At 41.4% G+C, this 15,605-nt stretch overlaps 1 protein-coding gene across 1 annotated transcript in view; it reads left to right on the top strand.

Annotated features, from left to right (window-relative positions):
- ABRACL (ABRA C-terminal like) overlaps positions 1–877 on the top strand; it is an 18,307-nt gene extending 17,430 nt beyond the window's left edge. Inside the window, exon 3 of the mRNA XM_083174674.1 lies at positions 519–877. Within this exon, the coding sequence (XP_083030800.1) occupies positions 519–703 (185 nt within the window). The 3' untranslated portion in view covers positions 704–877. The remainder of the gene's footprint in view (positions 1–518) is intronic.
- Positions 878–15,605: the final 14,728 nt, after the last annotated feature.

Here is a 15,605-nt window from a genome sequence, read left to right as displayed (position 1 = left end):
ATACCACAAAGTTTGTGCTCATTGATCCCGTTCACTTTCATCTTTCATGCTCCCCTTCTACTGATTTCCCCCCCCCCCCTTATTCTGTACGTACTTGCAAGGGGTTCTTAAGATTTAAGATTCCTGCATATTGAGAGTTGGTTTCTCTGAGTCTGACTGCGGGCTGCCTGATTTATCTATACGTTTTCTACAGCTCAGAAACCCCAGGACCCAGGAACGTGCTGTCAAGGCACACCCCTACCCTTCACTTTCCTGGGGCTCACGCTCTGTACACTTGACATTTGTTTGTGTCTCCAGATACATCTGACTCCCATTTTTATTTAAAAAAAAAAATCCATATTTTCCAACGTACGCACTTATATTCGTAGGGCAAATGTGTTTTCCTCTAAGTGAGCTCATGTGGGGTTTTTTGTTTTTCTTTTTTCTGTTTTGTTTCTGGCCATCCTTTTATCTAAACAAAAAAAAATCCCAGAAATTGATGAGTCTTCCTATCTTTGTTCCATTTGTTCTCTGTGCAGGTGGTGACGGAAAACTGACTGTGAAGTTTGGGACACTATTCAATGATGAGAAATGTGCCAATCTATTTGAAGCTTTAGTTGGAACCCTAAAAGCTGCGAAAAAGAGGAAGATAATAGCATATGATGCAGAAATGCTTTTACAAGGTGTAAATGATAACACCGACATTGTGTTGCTTAAGGATTAATGAATGTTGTGCTTATGTTGTCTGTTCTTCTTCTCTGGAGTCTGCAAATGACAAAAATAGATCATGTTCACAGCCATAACCGAAAACATATTTTTATACAGAGACCTTTTGCAATAGCTTGTTTTTTTTGTACCCTAAATTGTCCAAAACTGCAATAAAGTCTGCTCAATACTATTGATCTTGAAAGTACTCGTTTGTATATAAAAGCTTGCTGCGAGCATATGATCTGCCTTTGGAAAACGTCTGCATTGGACTACATATTTGCGAAGACTTGTCTTGATAAAAAAAAATGTAGTTTGATAGATTTCATTGTATGTCTGGAAAATGTGGAATAATGAGGTTGGCTAGCAACACTTCATTTGAAATAAGATAGTCATTATTGAGAGATGCATATAAATAAAATGGATTCTTTAGCATAATCTGCATACATATTATATGACCTTCATTCTACAAATCCCTCAGTCTGAATTGTCCACTATCAATATTACATTTCAAGAACTCTAACATTGTTTTCTTAATTACAGTACCTCAATGTTTTTTTGATTCTTCAGCCATTTTGGCATGACTTTACATTAATTTGTAAATGTAAAGTCCATTCTCTATCCAACCTTCCATTGTTTTCATACTTTGCATTTGAATTGTTTGTTAACAACCAGATCTGGCAGTTGAGGTATTTTTGATTATCCACCAAGTATTATAACTAGGGATGCCAATACCGGATTCCTGGAAAGTCTAAAGGGCCCTACATACGCATAGATGAGTGCCAGAGATACATAATGGGAGATTCAGCACAAGAGATTTCACTCTTTCAGACAATGAGCCACATACAGAGAGATTTGTGAAAGAGATTCATAATGGGAGATTCAGCATGGGAGCTTTCAAATCTGTCACAGAAAGTGTAGTAAAACACTGCACTTCATCACAAAAATGTTATATGGTATAGACATCTACCACATAAATAATTTCGGTACTTGTTTCCTAGAATGGCCACCATCGGGGGGTAATCGTGTACCTTAACTTAAGGTTACACGATTACCCCCGATGGACCCGATTTCCTTTGAAATCAGGTTCATTTTGCCGGCAAAGGAAAAATCGGGTCCATCGCGTCGGTCGGGTGCATTAACTCAATCGTCCCGATGCACCCGACGACGCACCGACGCACCCGATTTTGCCATAGGGTTCAATGTTAAAATATTTTTAACATTGTAATCGGGAGAAAAAATGGGAAATGGGCCAATATGGCCTATTTCTCATTGTATATGCCCCCCCCCCATTGTGAACGTCACCCCACGATTGACGCCAACCCGAAGCGTGGCGAGCGGCGGCGGTACGCGTCCTCCGACCTTTTCATACCCCTACTATCCACGTCGGCGTGGAGTTGAGAATATAAAATGTGGCGAGGGGATGCGTATACCTGTGAAGTTATACGCGTCCCCTCGCGGGGCTCGGTGCGCTCGTCACGCTTCGGCTCGGTGGCTCGCTGCGCTCCCCACACTTTATATTCTCAACTCCACGCCGACGTGGATAGTAGGGGTATGAAAAGGTCGGAGGATGCGTACCGCCGCCCCTCGCGGGCTCGCCATGCTTCGGGTTGGCGTCAATCGTGGGGGTGCCGTTGAGGGGGTTAAAATTGAGGTCTGGGGAGAATTTTACATTGAATCCAATGTAAAATAGGGTCTGGTGAGAATTTTACATTTCAATCAATGTAAAATCGGGACCATCGCTTTGGTCGCATCGCATGCGATTTGGTCGCAAGCGATGAGATGCGACCGACCCGATCAACATCGGTGTGGCCGTTCTAGGAAACAAGTACCATAATTTCTTCTTTAATAAGTATTCTTTCACCTCCCCCCCCCCCCCCACACACACACAATTTTTTTTAATCATTGGTGGCCAGTGGACCCCCCAAAGAAACTTTAATGATGGTGGCTAGTGGTTCCCCCAGAACCACCCCCCCCCCCCCCCATGTACAAACTTTTTTAAACGTTGTTGGTACAGTGGGAACTGACAAAAAATACCTACCAAGTCCGAGGTCCAGCGTCTCGTCCTCTGTCATACAGACAATAATTTTGTAAAATAAAAAAAATGGCATGGGGTCCCCCCAAGGCATGGCCAGCCCCGGGCTTTTTGAGTGGTCCTGGTTCCCAAAATCCAGAGGACAAAGTGCGTGGGGTCCCCCCGGATTTTGGGGACCAGCACCAGGCTCTTGAGCTGGCCCTGGTTTCCAAAATACGGGGGACAAAATGAATAGGGGTCCCTCGTATTTTGGAGACCAGCACCAGGCTCCACTAGCAGGGGGTGTAATGCCATAGCCAGGGGACACGCGGTACTGTGGCCAAAGCATTACCCACCCTAACTAGTCAGCCCAGGCCGGGAGTTTTTGGTGAGGTGGAGACCCCCCAAATAAGGGGGTCCCCCCTCTCCAGGGCACCCCAGGCCTGGGCTGAAGCCCAGGGCTATCCCCTGCACCCCTGGGCAGTGGGTGCAGGGATGATAGCTTGTTTAACAGTAATATTGTCTTTTACAGTAGGACTACAGGTCCCAGCAAGCCTGCCCCACAGGCTGGCACTTGGGAGAACCACAGGTACCAGCATGTGGGGCATTAAAGGCCCGCCGGTACCTATAGCCCCCGTAAAGGAAATATTAAAATAAAAACACAAACACAGATTTTTTTGTGTTTTATTAAACTGCATCTGGTCTTCACCCAGGGGGGCTCCTGCCCCCCCAGGGCTTCTGCGGTGTCTTCACCTGGGGGCGGCGGCCCCCTAAGCTCTTTTGCATGGCCGCCTCCCAGGGCTTCTGCCTCTTCATCTGTGTTCTTCACCTGGGGGCGGCGGCCTTTTAAGCTCTTTTGCATTGGCTGCGCCTCCCAGGACTTCAGGAGCTCTTCTCCTCCGCCGTCGGACTGACTGCCCCTACCCTGTCTCGAGCTCTAGGGGGCGGGGAAATTGACACGGCGAGCCGTGATTGGCTGGCCGCGGCCATTTTGAAATTTGATAATTTTTTTTTAACATCTCCATCTCCGTCCCGATGCCGCCACCACTGAGAGGTGAGGTGGGGGTGGCGATGGGTGCTCCTGCTGGTGGGGAAGGGGGGTCAGGGGTGGCGGTGGGTTCAGCGGCACGGTCTGTGGCGTCCGCAGTCGCTCGGCCCTGCTCATCTGCCCGCAGCCACACATGCGGGAGATGAGCAGGAGCTTTCTGAGCGACTGTTCTGAATTGTACAGCCCGTCCGTTCTGAATCTTGGACAGATTCAGAACAGCAGGGGGGCACATGTAAATCGCTGTGTGGGCTATATACACAGCGATTTACATGCATTTTCTGAGCGATTTGTTAAAATCGCTCAGAAAATGCCTGAGTATCGTGCTGTGTGTGGGGCCCATAAGTCTTTGAGCAAAGGCAAAGGTAATAACATGTCTGTCTGCTACAGAATCTGATTATACAGAGATTGCAAGAGCTTTAAGGATAATTTAGTGGGTGCTCTTAACCTACAGTAAATTCTCCAACATAAATTAGGTTCCATGTTGGGCACAAGTCTTCAAAAGATGCCCTGAACCTGCACACCATAAATCTAAAACGTTTCCATCAAATTTCAGTGGAACAGAAAAGGCCTATTTCATAAGATTGATCTGCATATTTTCTCCTAAAGGTTAGGTGTGGTTGAGGCACTGGATGAGGTGTTAGTTGGTCATTGCTATTCTTTTCCAAATCTGAGTAGTAAATACCCTTCTGAAAAGAGATCAAAGGCAAGTCATAAACCTAAGCATCCTCTTTGATCCTGTAAGGCAAACCACTCCCGGGTATAATCATTATGGGCAAGAACCTTCCAAAGGTCACACTCCCATGCTGCATCTTCCCCCAGAGTGATCTCTGTATAGTAAGGTAAGCTCTGCTACAAATCAAACAACCTGCTCTGCCTAGCTCTACCTAAAACTAGGAGGCAGGAAAAAAAGACAAGGGAGAAAGGGAGGAGCAGGGATTTATACCAGAAGGGGGAGGTCCTAAGAAAAAAACAACCTGTCTAACTAAAGGGGAGAGGGATGAAATCCCAAGGTCTTGGCTGCAATGGGCATCGTAGAAGAAAACATACTAAGGATTTTAAGCAGATCACCCTTGCCTACCCTCCCGTAGTGGCCAGGAGATTCTTGAAAATCAGATGGCCCTCCTGTATACCCTGGAAAGGTGGGCAAGTCCCTCACATATCTGCGGACCCCTCAGCTACCCACTAACAGACCACAAGTAGGGGATCCGATAATGCAATTCAAAAGGTCGAAACATGACAAGATTAACATGAGTTTTTCCTGATTTATTTTGTAAACAGGCTTGTTATTACAAAAAAATGAAAATTACATATAATTCAAATATATACACATAAACATAACAATAACAACGGGGCCCCAATGGCAACTGGAGGGTGGTGTAGGTAGGCCGAGATGGGTTGGACCTCTTGGGGCAACTTGATTCCTAGGGCCCACTTAGATGGTGCTGGTGGGATGCCCCAATTGAGGGTGAAGCCATTGGGGCCCCGTTGGCACAGGAGAGGAAATTGGGTTCTACAATAGACCTTTTTGAAATTCTACAGATTCCTCCAGCGGCAGAACTCCATACCCCGCATCCAATAGTGAGGACCTGTAAACCCATCCAATTTCTTCAGTAATCGGACTTATCATCCACACAGTAGCAATACATTTTGGAAAAACAAGTGCACATACCTTAAAGGGACATATCACCAAAAATCAACATCATTCTTGGATCCAATAATCCTTATGAAAGTGAGATACCCTCCTTTTTATTAATTCTTATTGTTATGTTTATGTGTATATATGTGAATTATGTGTAATTTTCTTTTTTTATATATTGTCAATACCTAATTTCTCCCAGCATATAATTTCCATAAATCATAATTATAATCATGCCCACTAAATTAATATAGTCTGAGATAAATATTATTCATATCTCATAAGTAAGGAAAAGATCGAATATTAATTTACATATTTTTAGATATAACATAATGTCATGTTTGGACTCAAAATGTGCGAAATTATAATAACTGTCAGATGACAGTTATTAGAATTCCATATCACATTGCAGAGGAATATTACAGTGGATATTGTTAGTAGTAGCATATTCTTAAACCAGCATTAGAAATGAAGTCATTAGCATTCCCTTACACCAGTAAGTCAGCCAGGAAATACAGTATCAGGGGGCGTGTCTGTAGGCTAATGAATGAATGGTTCTCTGGAAAGCAGCTAAGCCAGTCATAGGATACTGTAAACAAAGGCAAGTGAAACCTGTTGAATGAATAGATTCTCCCCTCCCCCGAGACTTCTCTTGCTTAAGCAAGAGAGAAACTTTGCCACTTGCTGTTCGAAAGACACAGAGAGGATGGGGCTCGCTTCACCGGGAGGCTCCTTCCATAACATATGGATTTGATAAGTATTATGTATCATCTAACTGAATTGTGTACTAGGACCCCGGTTATGTAATCTGGATTATGCTAGAGAGTTATATAATAGTTAACTTCCATTTTTAGTTGTCCATAGAGATAAACACATGTGCATAGGCCCAGCGTATGTTTACCGATGGTTTGGACAAAGAAAGCTTCTGTCTGTAGTTAAGAATGATCTGTGTGAATGAGGTATAGCTAGCCTGTAGTTCATGGATTGTATTGTGGTTCACAATAGCTATATAGCAGCAGCAGTCGGTAGATATACATATGGGTATGTGTAGCTGTTATGATTTGTGAGCAAGGATATGTTTAAATTGGTAGAGATAGCTGTGTACGTTTACATGTGGACAAAGTGTAGGCCTAGAATCAATTGTAGACATGTGCTCAGGCTCAGGCCTGCAGTGTGGCTTTTGTGTAGTTAATCGGTTAACATTGATGTGTGGACTAGCCACTGTGTGATTAAGGAATTGGTTGCAAAGGAGTTCTGTAGTAGATGGTATGGACTCTTTGTATGAAAGTGAGTGTGTTGTTCTCAAAGGGATTCTTGGTGTTTGAATGCATGTGTAAGGCTATGAAAGAACAGAGTGCGAGTGCTTTGTGTGATGTCCAGTAAGAGTGTCTGGATAGACTATCTGATGGAGCCTACGTATATGTAAGAAATGTGGATAGCGTGATGCTCGGATGGTGTGTGGGTAATAGCTTGTGATGTGATTGTGATGTGATTGGTCCTTGGATTGTGTGGTACTATTTGGGTGTTCTGTGCGGAAGTGCATAGACAGATTAAATATATATTAAGTGTGTGTGCAATAGGTTTAATGTGTGTGATGGATGTGCAAGTTAATAGTCTTTTGCTAAGGTTTCCTTTGTGTGCTAAGATGGAGGAATGCCATGCCGCAGATTTACATGTGTTCTGGCCAAAATGGCCGACAATAAGGTTCCTTTGTGTGCCATGCGGCAGTACACAAAATGGCGGACACAAAGACTTGGTATCACAAAATGGCTGCTTCATAGCCACGCCCCCTCCTGCGCTGTATTCGCATACACATATAACTGAGGTTAGCTTTATTTAAGGATGCTGGAGCAATAATCGTTATTATGTATAAATACCTGTATTGTTATATTTTGTAATCCATGATACAGTCTCATCAGTTTACATTCATAAATAATATTCATTGGTTATAAATCTAGACATTCAATTATTTGGTTGCGTGCGAAATGAATAAATTAGATAGACTTTGCATATATAAATAAATGTACTTCAATAGATGGGGCCTCAGTCCGAGGATTAAGCATTTGACGATGTGCAGATATGCGCAGGTTTGCGAATATCGGCAGGTGTGGGATCATCTACCAGAAAAGAAGAAAGAATTTTTTTTTTATTATTTTTTCTGGTGCATTTTGTGTGTTTCCATATTACTGCCGGTTAGGGGCCTGTGTTGGATCTGTAGTATTACAAAGCTCTAATTTGAACTTTGGGACAAAAGGAAAAACATTTATTTATATTTAAATACCAAGATGCGATTCTATAAGTAAATATGTTTTAATAATTTGTTTTCTTTTTTCTCATGTGATGGTATCTCCTTTTGATGTTTATCTTTTAAATAATAGTCAGATATGATTGGCAAGGGCTGTTTCAGATTGAATTGTTTTTTTTTTAATTTGAATTGTTTTATAAGCAGTGCAAATTTTAAATAAATGCACATTTTTTTTATAATTGCAGCAGAAGCGGATTATAAGGGAATAATGTATAGCCATAAATTGCAGGTATTTTACTGCAGACCATCTCAACCTGAGAAAGCCATATGTATAATTGTATGTTGCAAAGAATTCTGGGTAAGAATGCTATTTTCTACTAAATAAATTTATTTTATTTTTAGTATACCTTTCAACATATGGTAATGAGAATAGTAAACTTTCATTCCCATAATTGATAGGATTGAGTCTAAAGTATTTTAGCTTTAGAAAGATAAAAGCAGAGAGAGATAAAATACCAGTCAATAGAAAAATCAGGTACAGTTAAAATCAACATATGTCCAAGCAGTATGAAATTTGAATGTTACTCTAAAGTATTAAACCTGAAACTGAAAGTAATTATTATCAAGTTATGATATATAACATTTTTCTTTTTTTTATTTCAGGCTAAAAGACAGATTTTCTCCTAAGCATATAATACAGCAAAGAAAAAGATTCTTAACTTTTAAAAGGGACAGCCAGAGGGTATTTAGATGTAAATTAAGGTGTTGAGACAATAGATTCTTAACCTGGAAACTTAGACAAAGCAACTCCACTTAGAAAGGCAAAATTTGAATAGGAATGGTTCATTCAGTTGCTTTCTCTCCCACCAGAGACTGCAGTTTAAATAGTTCACAATAGAAACAGAAGTTTTTTTTTTTCTCCTGTTATGATCTGTTACCCCAAATGCATAAGTGCATGGAAAAACTGGTAAGAGGTATTGTACTGTGTGGAGTTTGTACCTGTTAAGAGTAAAATTGCATTTGTTTTCCCCTGTGAATGTGAGATATCTACAGTATTGTAAGAGGTGTTAAATTCATAGTGCCATATCCGTGCTAACCACAAATGTTATAGAAAGAGTGTGCTATTGGGATTTCTTGAAGAATTAAGTTAAATACAAGTGCAAATAGGTTTGCAAAGTATACAAAAGAAGGCGGGACTCGGACACATGGGTGTCAACGTCTGCCGCTCAGGGAGACACTGTTTGCGTGACGGACACATGTGCGGGCACATGTGATTACCTAGGTACGCTGTACAGGTAAATGCCCAAGGATGGGTAGTGATACTTAATTGAGTGATAATTATAAATTCATACATATTGAGTAAGACTCCTGTTGAGTTACAAACAGGATTCTTTTATTATTGTTCAAAATTCAAGAAATTCAAGTAGTATTGATTAAATTCCCATTGATAGTCAAGGGAACACTCGTGTGACATCCAGTAGAAAAGCTACCAGCTTGGGAAGATTTTCTGTACAGAAATATTTCAAATATATGCATAAGACCAAGGTGTAACCAGCGCCCAGTGTGAAACATAACTGAGGCGAACGGGTGTGTGACGGCACGACTCAAGCGCAGTGTAGTCCAGTGTAGGACAGTCCAGGTAGGACCGGGTTCACGTGACGACGTGCCCATAGGAACTGCCCCTTCAGTGGAATTGATTCCGCTAGGAGGGTACAAGAAGATACATCGGAACCCAGTGTTTCCGATTAGCTACTTTAGAAATCCAATTTTTGGGGGTATAGGAAAACAAGTTTGTTATACCCTGGAAAAATTGTGCCGCATCAAGCAAGTTGGCTAGAAGTTCGCTGCTAGTTGAAAGACTTGATGATTGAGTATCGTACCTCGTATCCTTCGCACCTGCTTGACTGTGGGATGTTCTAGGAAGCTGTAGAAGTGAGTGTTTGGGGAGCTCTCAGATAAGTAATAACCCACCGATATCTATTAAGATAACGTGCATGTTAGGGAGGAAGCAAGCCAGCCAAAAGGAATGGCTGCTTTTATTATGTGCAGGAAGCACGGTGAACTCGCAGTTGTTTACCAAAAGAAAAAGAATGACACAAGGCAGCAAGTTAGAATTTCCCAGTGTTGATAGCTTCGAACCGGATGAATTACACAATAAGAATTGAAAATAATGTCTGCTCTCATCAACGCGAGGTGAGAAGAGGCATAGTGTTTGTTTAAAACTGTGGTATAGGACAATGGCAATAGGAAAAGTGATGACAAAGATGCAATTAGACTGTTAATGCGGAAATAGCAATACCCCCCCATTCATATATAATGGGACCAGTTATTCTAAAGTGTCTGATGTAATTGTGAAACTGACTAACCTAAACCCTGTGTCAACTCCTTGTTAAGGATTATTAAGTGTTGACGTAATGTTCCAGACAGCTGTCATCTCCGAGACGAGAGAAGTCAAATGTAAGGCGGAGTCAAACAGCCAGAGAAGATGGTGTTTTTCCCCAAGTGGTAAGAGACGGTACAGTTGACGCCAAATTGACAGCTGGAGAAGTAGGTATACTGGTTTCACACTGACTCAGGTAATAAGTATTAAGGTAACAAGACAAATTGAGAATGCCAAATTGTATTTGAAATTAATTACATCCCCAGGTTAATAACTGCTGTAGGTATAGAGAAGCAGAGATGTCGCACAAGAAGAACGGTAACCAGCAAGACTCCTAAATTTTCTTTCTCCCCTTTTAGCAAGTAGATTAAAGATTTAAACGTAGAACACAATATTACAGCAAACACATGAAGGTTTAGAAGATGGTAAGACATACAGGTATAGAACACGAGGAAAGGTAGAGAACAAGATAACATGTTATATTCAAAGGAGTACTGCATACGATCCGCCCTTGGTACCAGGGTAACGACGTGTAAGGAAATTTGTTTTTGAAACATGCTTGTTCATTACATGACATATAGTTCCCATGACACATATGTATGTGAACACATAGGCATAGGGAAGTGGTTAAAAGGTTAATAGCCACCTAGTGGTGACTTGTATGTGGTGTAATTGTCAGTCCAGGTTCTTAGGAATCAGGTAAGGAGAAATGGAAGTTAATGGATAGTTTATACGTACTCTCTTTTGTTTGTTTGATTGTCATTGTTTGTTTTGATGGTTCGCCGAATCAGACATGTGTCGTGTAAGGTGTCTAACGATTTGTTTTTCTGTTGTGTTGTTTAGTAAGCCGGAAAGAGCTGTGATTGGACCCGGTCAAATGTGACGCATTGAATTTGGAAACCCCTATTGCTCCTAATTGCATGGAGAGCGTATGGACCTAACATTGAAAAAGTTTCATCCCCTAGACAACGAGAGATATATAACAGTGTTTTAAATGAGATTTATAAATCTCAAGATATTGATAGTGTTGGGTCCAGATGTCAAGTAACTGATAGTCCCTAGTGATTAGACAGAGAAGAGGAAAATGAGAGATTGAAGCTGAATATCTCAGACTTCCTCTAGTCACATTTTTCCGAAGAAGAACACAGATAATCTGGCTCAGACAACTGTATTTGTACATATATGGAGTGGTATAGAGGTTAAATTGAAAGAGGTTTGGTAGTACAGGGTAGAAATACCCTTAAATAAATTAGAGCGCCACCTAGTGTCAAAAGACAGTAAGGCGAGGGTTAAACTATAGCACTCTAGAGTGTAGAAGCTTCACAGATGTGGGAGGCGGGATATTTTTAACGTTTGGGAAGTTCTTTCTGTTTATGTCTCTGCAGGGAAAACAAGTCGACGACAGAACTATCGGAAGTCTACAAGTGGATCGGATGGAATACAAGAAGCCAAGAATGGTAGGGAAAATAGGTAGAAATGCAAAAATATTGATACTTATTTTTCCTACAGATGCAATGGAGAAGGAGAAGAGCCCAGCAGTAGACAGATGATGGTCCTCGAGATGACGACTTGGATACCGACAGATGACTGGACAGGAACCCAGCTAGAAAGCCCCAAGAGCCGACGAAAGACACAAGCCAACCAAGAGAAGGATGACCCCTAGACGACCCCACGTCGTGATGAGCAGAAGACCCACTAGAGACTTTCTTTGGCCCTTAGTTTTAAGGTCTAGAGACACTAGGAATGACCCAAAAGTGCGTTAGAACGGTTTTTATCCTGGGAGGTCTAGCCAGGTTTTTAGTCCACTAACTGCACTAGGAGAAATGACTGTTCTCCACTCTTTCAGGAAATCTTTATAATACTCTGTAAAATTGTTTTTGTTATGTCGTTCATCAATGTTTTCCCAGCATCCTTTGTAGGACATATGAAGGTTGTTCAACCCTGTACACCCTGCGGTAGGTTACACAACACCTATGCAGGAACACTACACCCACATAGACTACACATACACTCCCCAAATGTATCATTCAGTCGTGTGTGTCTGGGCTGTGGCCCTACAACTATTGTGAGGTCATAGTCTGGATATGCCGGCGTTAAGTAAATGCCCTCCCCCATTTATTATTAATCTCGGATTAAGCCATTGCGCAAAAATGATACATCCCCTTCTTTCTACACATACACATAAGTTCCACCCTTTAAAAATCTTTTTTATCAATGAAAAATATTTTTATGAGAAATATTGAAATTTTATGAATTATGAAAATTAATGCGGAAATTATGCATTATTAATGTGACAGTTATTATAATCTGTCAAATGGGCGACTGTCAATACCTAATTTCTCCCAGCATATAATTTCCATAAATCATAATTATAATCATGCCCACTAAATTAATATAGTCTGAGATAAATATTATTCATATCTCATAAGTAAGGAAAAGATCGAATATTAATTTACATATTTTTAGATATAACATAATGTCATGTTTGGACTCAAAATGTGCGAAATTATAATAACTGTCAGATGACAGTTATTAGAATTCCATATCACATTGCAGAGGAATATTACAGTGGATATTGTTAGTAGTAGCATATTCTTAAACCAGCATTAGAAATGAAGTCATTAGCATTCCCTTACACCAGTAAGTCAGCCAGGAAATACAGTATCAGGGGGCGTGTCTGTAGGCTAATGAATGAATGGTTCTCTGGAAAGCAGCTAAGCCAGTCATAGGATACTGTAAACAAAGGCAAGTGAAACCTGTTGAATGAATAGATTCTCCCCTCCCCCGAGACTTCTCTTGCTTAAGCAAGAGAGAAACTTTGCCACTTGCTGTTCGAAAGACACAGAGAGGATGGGGCTCGCTTCACCGGGAGGCTCCTTCCATAACATATGGATTTGATAAGTATTATGTATCATCTAACTGAATTGTGTACTAGGACCCCGGTTATGTAATCTGGATTATGCTAGAGAGTTATATAATAGTTAACTTCCATTTTTAGTTGTCCATAGAGATAAACACATGTGCATAGGCCCAGCGTATGTTTACCGATGGTTTGGACAAAGAAAGCTTCTGTCTGTAGTTAAGAATGATCTGTGTGAATGAGGTATAGCTAGCCTGTAGTTCATGGATTGTATTGTGGTTCACAATAGCTATATAGCAGCAGCAGTCGGTAGATATACATATGGGTATGTGTAGCTGTTATGATTTGTGAGCAAGGATATGTTTAAATTGGTAGAGATAGCTGTGTACGTTTACATGTGGACAAAGTGTAGGCCTAGAATCAATTGTAGACATGTGCTCAGGCTCAGGCCTGCAGTGTGGCTTTTGTGTAGTTAATCGGTTAACATTGATGTGTGGACTAGCCACTGTGTGATTAAGGAATTGGTTGCAAAGGAGTTCTGTAGTAGATGGTATGGACTCTTTGTATGAAAGTGAGTGTGTTGTTCTCAAAGGGATTCTTGGTGTTTGAATGCATGTGTAAGGCTATGAAAGAACAGAGTGCGAGTGCTTTGTGTGATGTCCAGTAAGAGTGTCTGGATAGACTATCTGATGGAGCCTACGTATATGTAAGAAATGTGGATAGCGTGATGCTCGGATGGTGTGTGGGTAATAGCTTGTGATGTGATTGTGATGTGATTGGTCCTTGGATTGTGTGGTACTATTTGGGTGTTCTGTGCGGAAGTGCATAGACAGATTAAATATATATTAAGTGTGTGTGCAATAGGTTTAATGTGTGTGATGGATGTGCAAGTTAATAGTCTTTTGCTAAGGTTTCCTTTGTGTGCTAAGATGGAGGAATGCCATGCCGCAGATTTACATGTGTTCTGGCCAAAATGGCCGACAATAAGGTTCCTTTGTGTGCCATGCGGCAGTACACAAAATGGCGGACACAAAGACTTGGTATCACAAAATGGCTGCTTCATAGCCACGCCCCCTCCTGCGCTGTATTCGCATACACATATAACTGAGGTTAGCTTTATTTAAGGATGCTGGAGCAATAATCGTTATTATGTATAAATACCTGTATTGTTATATTTTGTAATCCATGATACAGTCTCATCAGTTTACATTCATAAATAATATTCATTGGTTATAAATCTAGACATTCAATTATTTGGTTGCGTGCGAAATGAATAAATTAGATAGACTTTGCATATATAAATAAATGTACTTCAATAATATATAAAAGAATATACTTTCATTAACAGGAGTCCATTCATTCATTGTAGTTGTAGCGCTGCTCTCCTTTTTGTTTCCACATTGTCTACCTAATAGGGAGTGACTACCCCTATAATTTAGCAGCTGCTCTGGGGGAACAACTCTTGTTAAGGCGCCTACATATTCTCCAGTAGAATATATAAATTGTTATTACAAAACTTCACCGTCCATGTTGCTCACCTGAAGCAGGGCACGCAAAGTGAACCATGCGTGCGTATGTGTTACACTAATTGGGAGTCCATGTCGATAGTTGACATTGAGACCAAAAATATTTGAAAACCTCATGTCAACCTTTTCATTTGTCTACCTTTTCTTGCTGACCTTTTGACCCTGTCAACCTATTGCATGTCATCCTTTTGGTGTAGACCTACTTACTAATCCACACCCATCTATTTATCCACACCCTGCCTAGTGATGTGGGATACGGTCACTAGGTCTACAGCAAGATGGTCGGCAAGCATTAGGTCGACACCATTAGAAGTGTTCATTCTAGCACCCGCTATCTATGAAAACACATGCAGTTCCTCTTCCCTGCCTGGGGTGTCGCTGTCTGCTGTAGTGCTTCTAGCACAGTGTGGTCTGTCTATCAGCATTGATATGCAAACCAGCAGGCAGCGACACCCCAGGCAGGGAAGAGGAACTGCATGGGTTTTCAAAGATATCGGGTGCTAGAATGAACACTAATTAGGTCAACATGCATTTAGGTCGGCATGGTTTAGGTCGACAGGGTCACTATGTCGACACAAGCATTAGAAACCATCTAATCCACTTTCTCTCCTCACTTCTCCTTTTGCCTCTGCAATCACATGAGATTCTGCCTCCATACATCACTGGGTATGGATCATTGGGTAAACAGCAGGATGGTTGACACCATTAGGTCGACATGCATTAAGGTCGGCATGGGTTAGGTCGACATGGAAAAGGATGACAGTCAAACTGTCGACATGGGGTTTTTCCACTGTTTTTTGAGCCGACATGTGCCGACAGGTGGTATTTCATGCCCTACCATCCATTAGGGCATGGTAGGTGAATAAAATAGTGCGCCGAGCATAGCGAGGCACCATGCCCAAAGCATTGCGAGCGCACGCAGTGCTACGGTTTAGTGTTCTTGTTGACTGTGTAGAAATTCGGGACAATTTTTTTTGGAAAAACCCCATGTCTACCTTGTGATGAAGGGAGGAAGTATCCATGGTCTATACTGCCCCTCCTGGAGACTCAGATGCTATTACAACCAGAGAACAACTATCTGGGATCCAATCAGCAAGTAACGTTTGGACCAATCAATTGTCGACGTTTGGAGAACTACAATGATTTATGAAAGACCAGCCCCATTAACATTATTTAATTATATTCCCCCTATGTTATGCTTGTATACACCCC

Source organism: Crinia signifera, chromosome 3, assembly GCF_055691185.1.
Source record: "Crinia signifera chromosome 3, ASM5569118v1, whole genome shotgun sequence".
Lineage (NCBI taxonomy): Eukaryota > Metazoa > Chordata > Amphibia > Anura > Myobatrachidae > Crinia > Crinia signifera.
The sequence above is the reverse complement of the archived record's forward strand: the minus strand, read 5'-3'. Positions and strand labels throughout refer to the sequence as shown.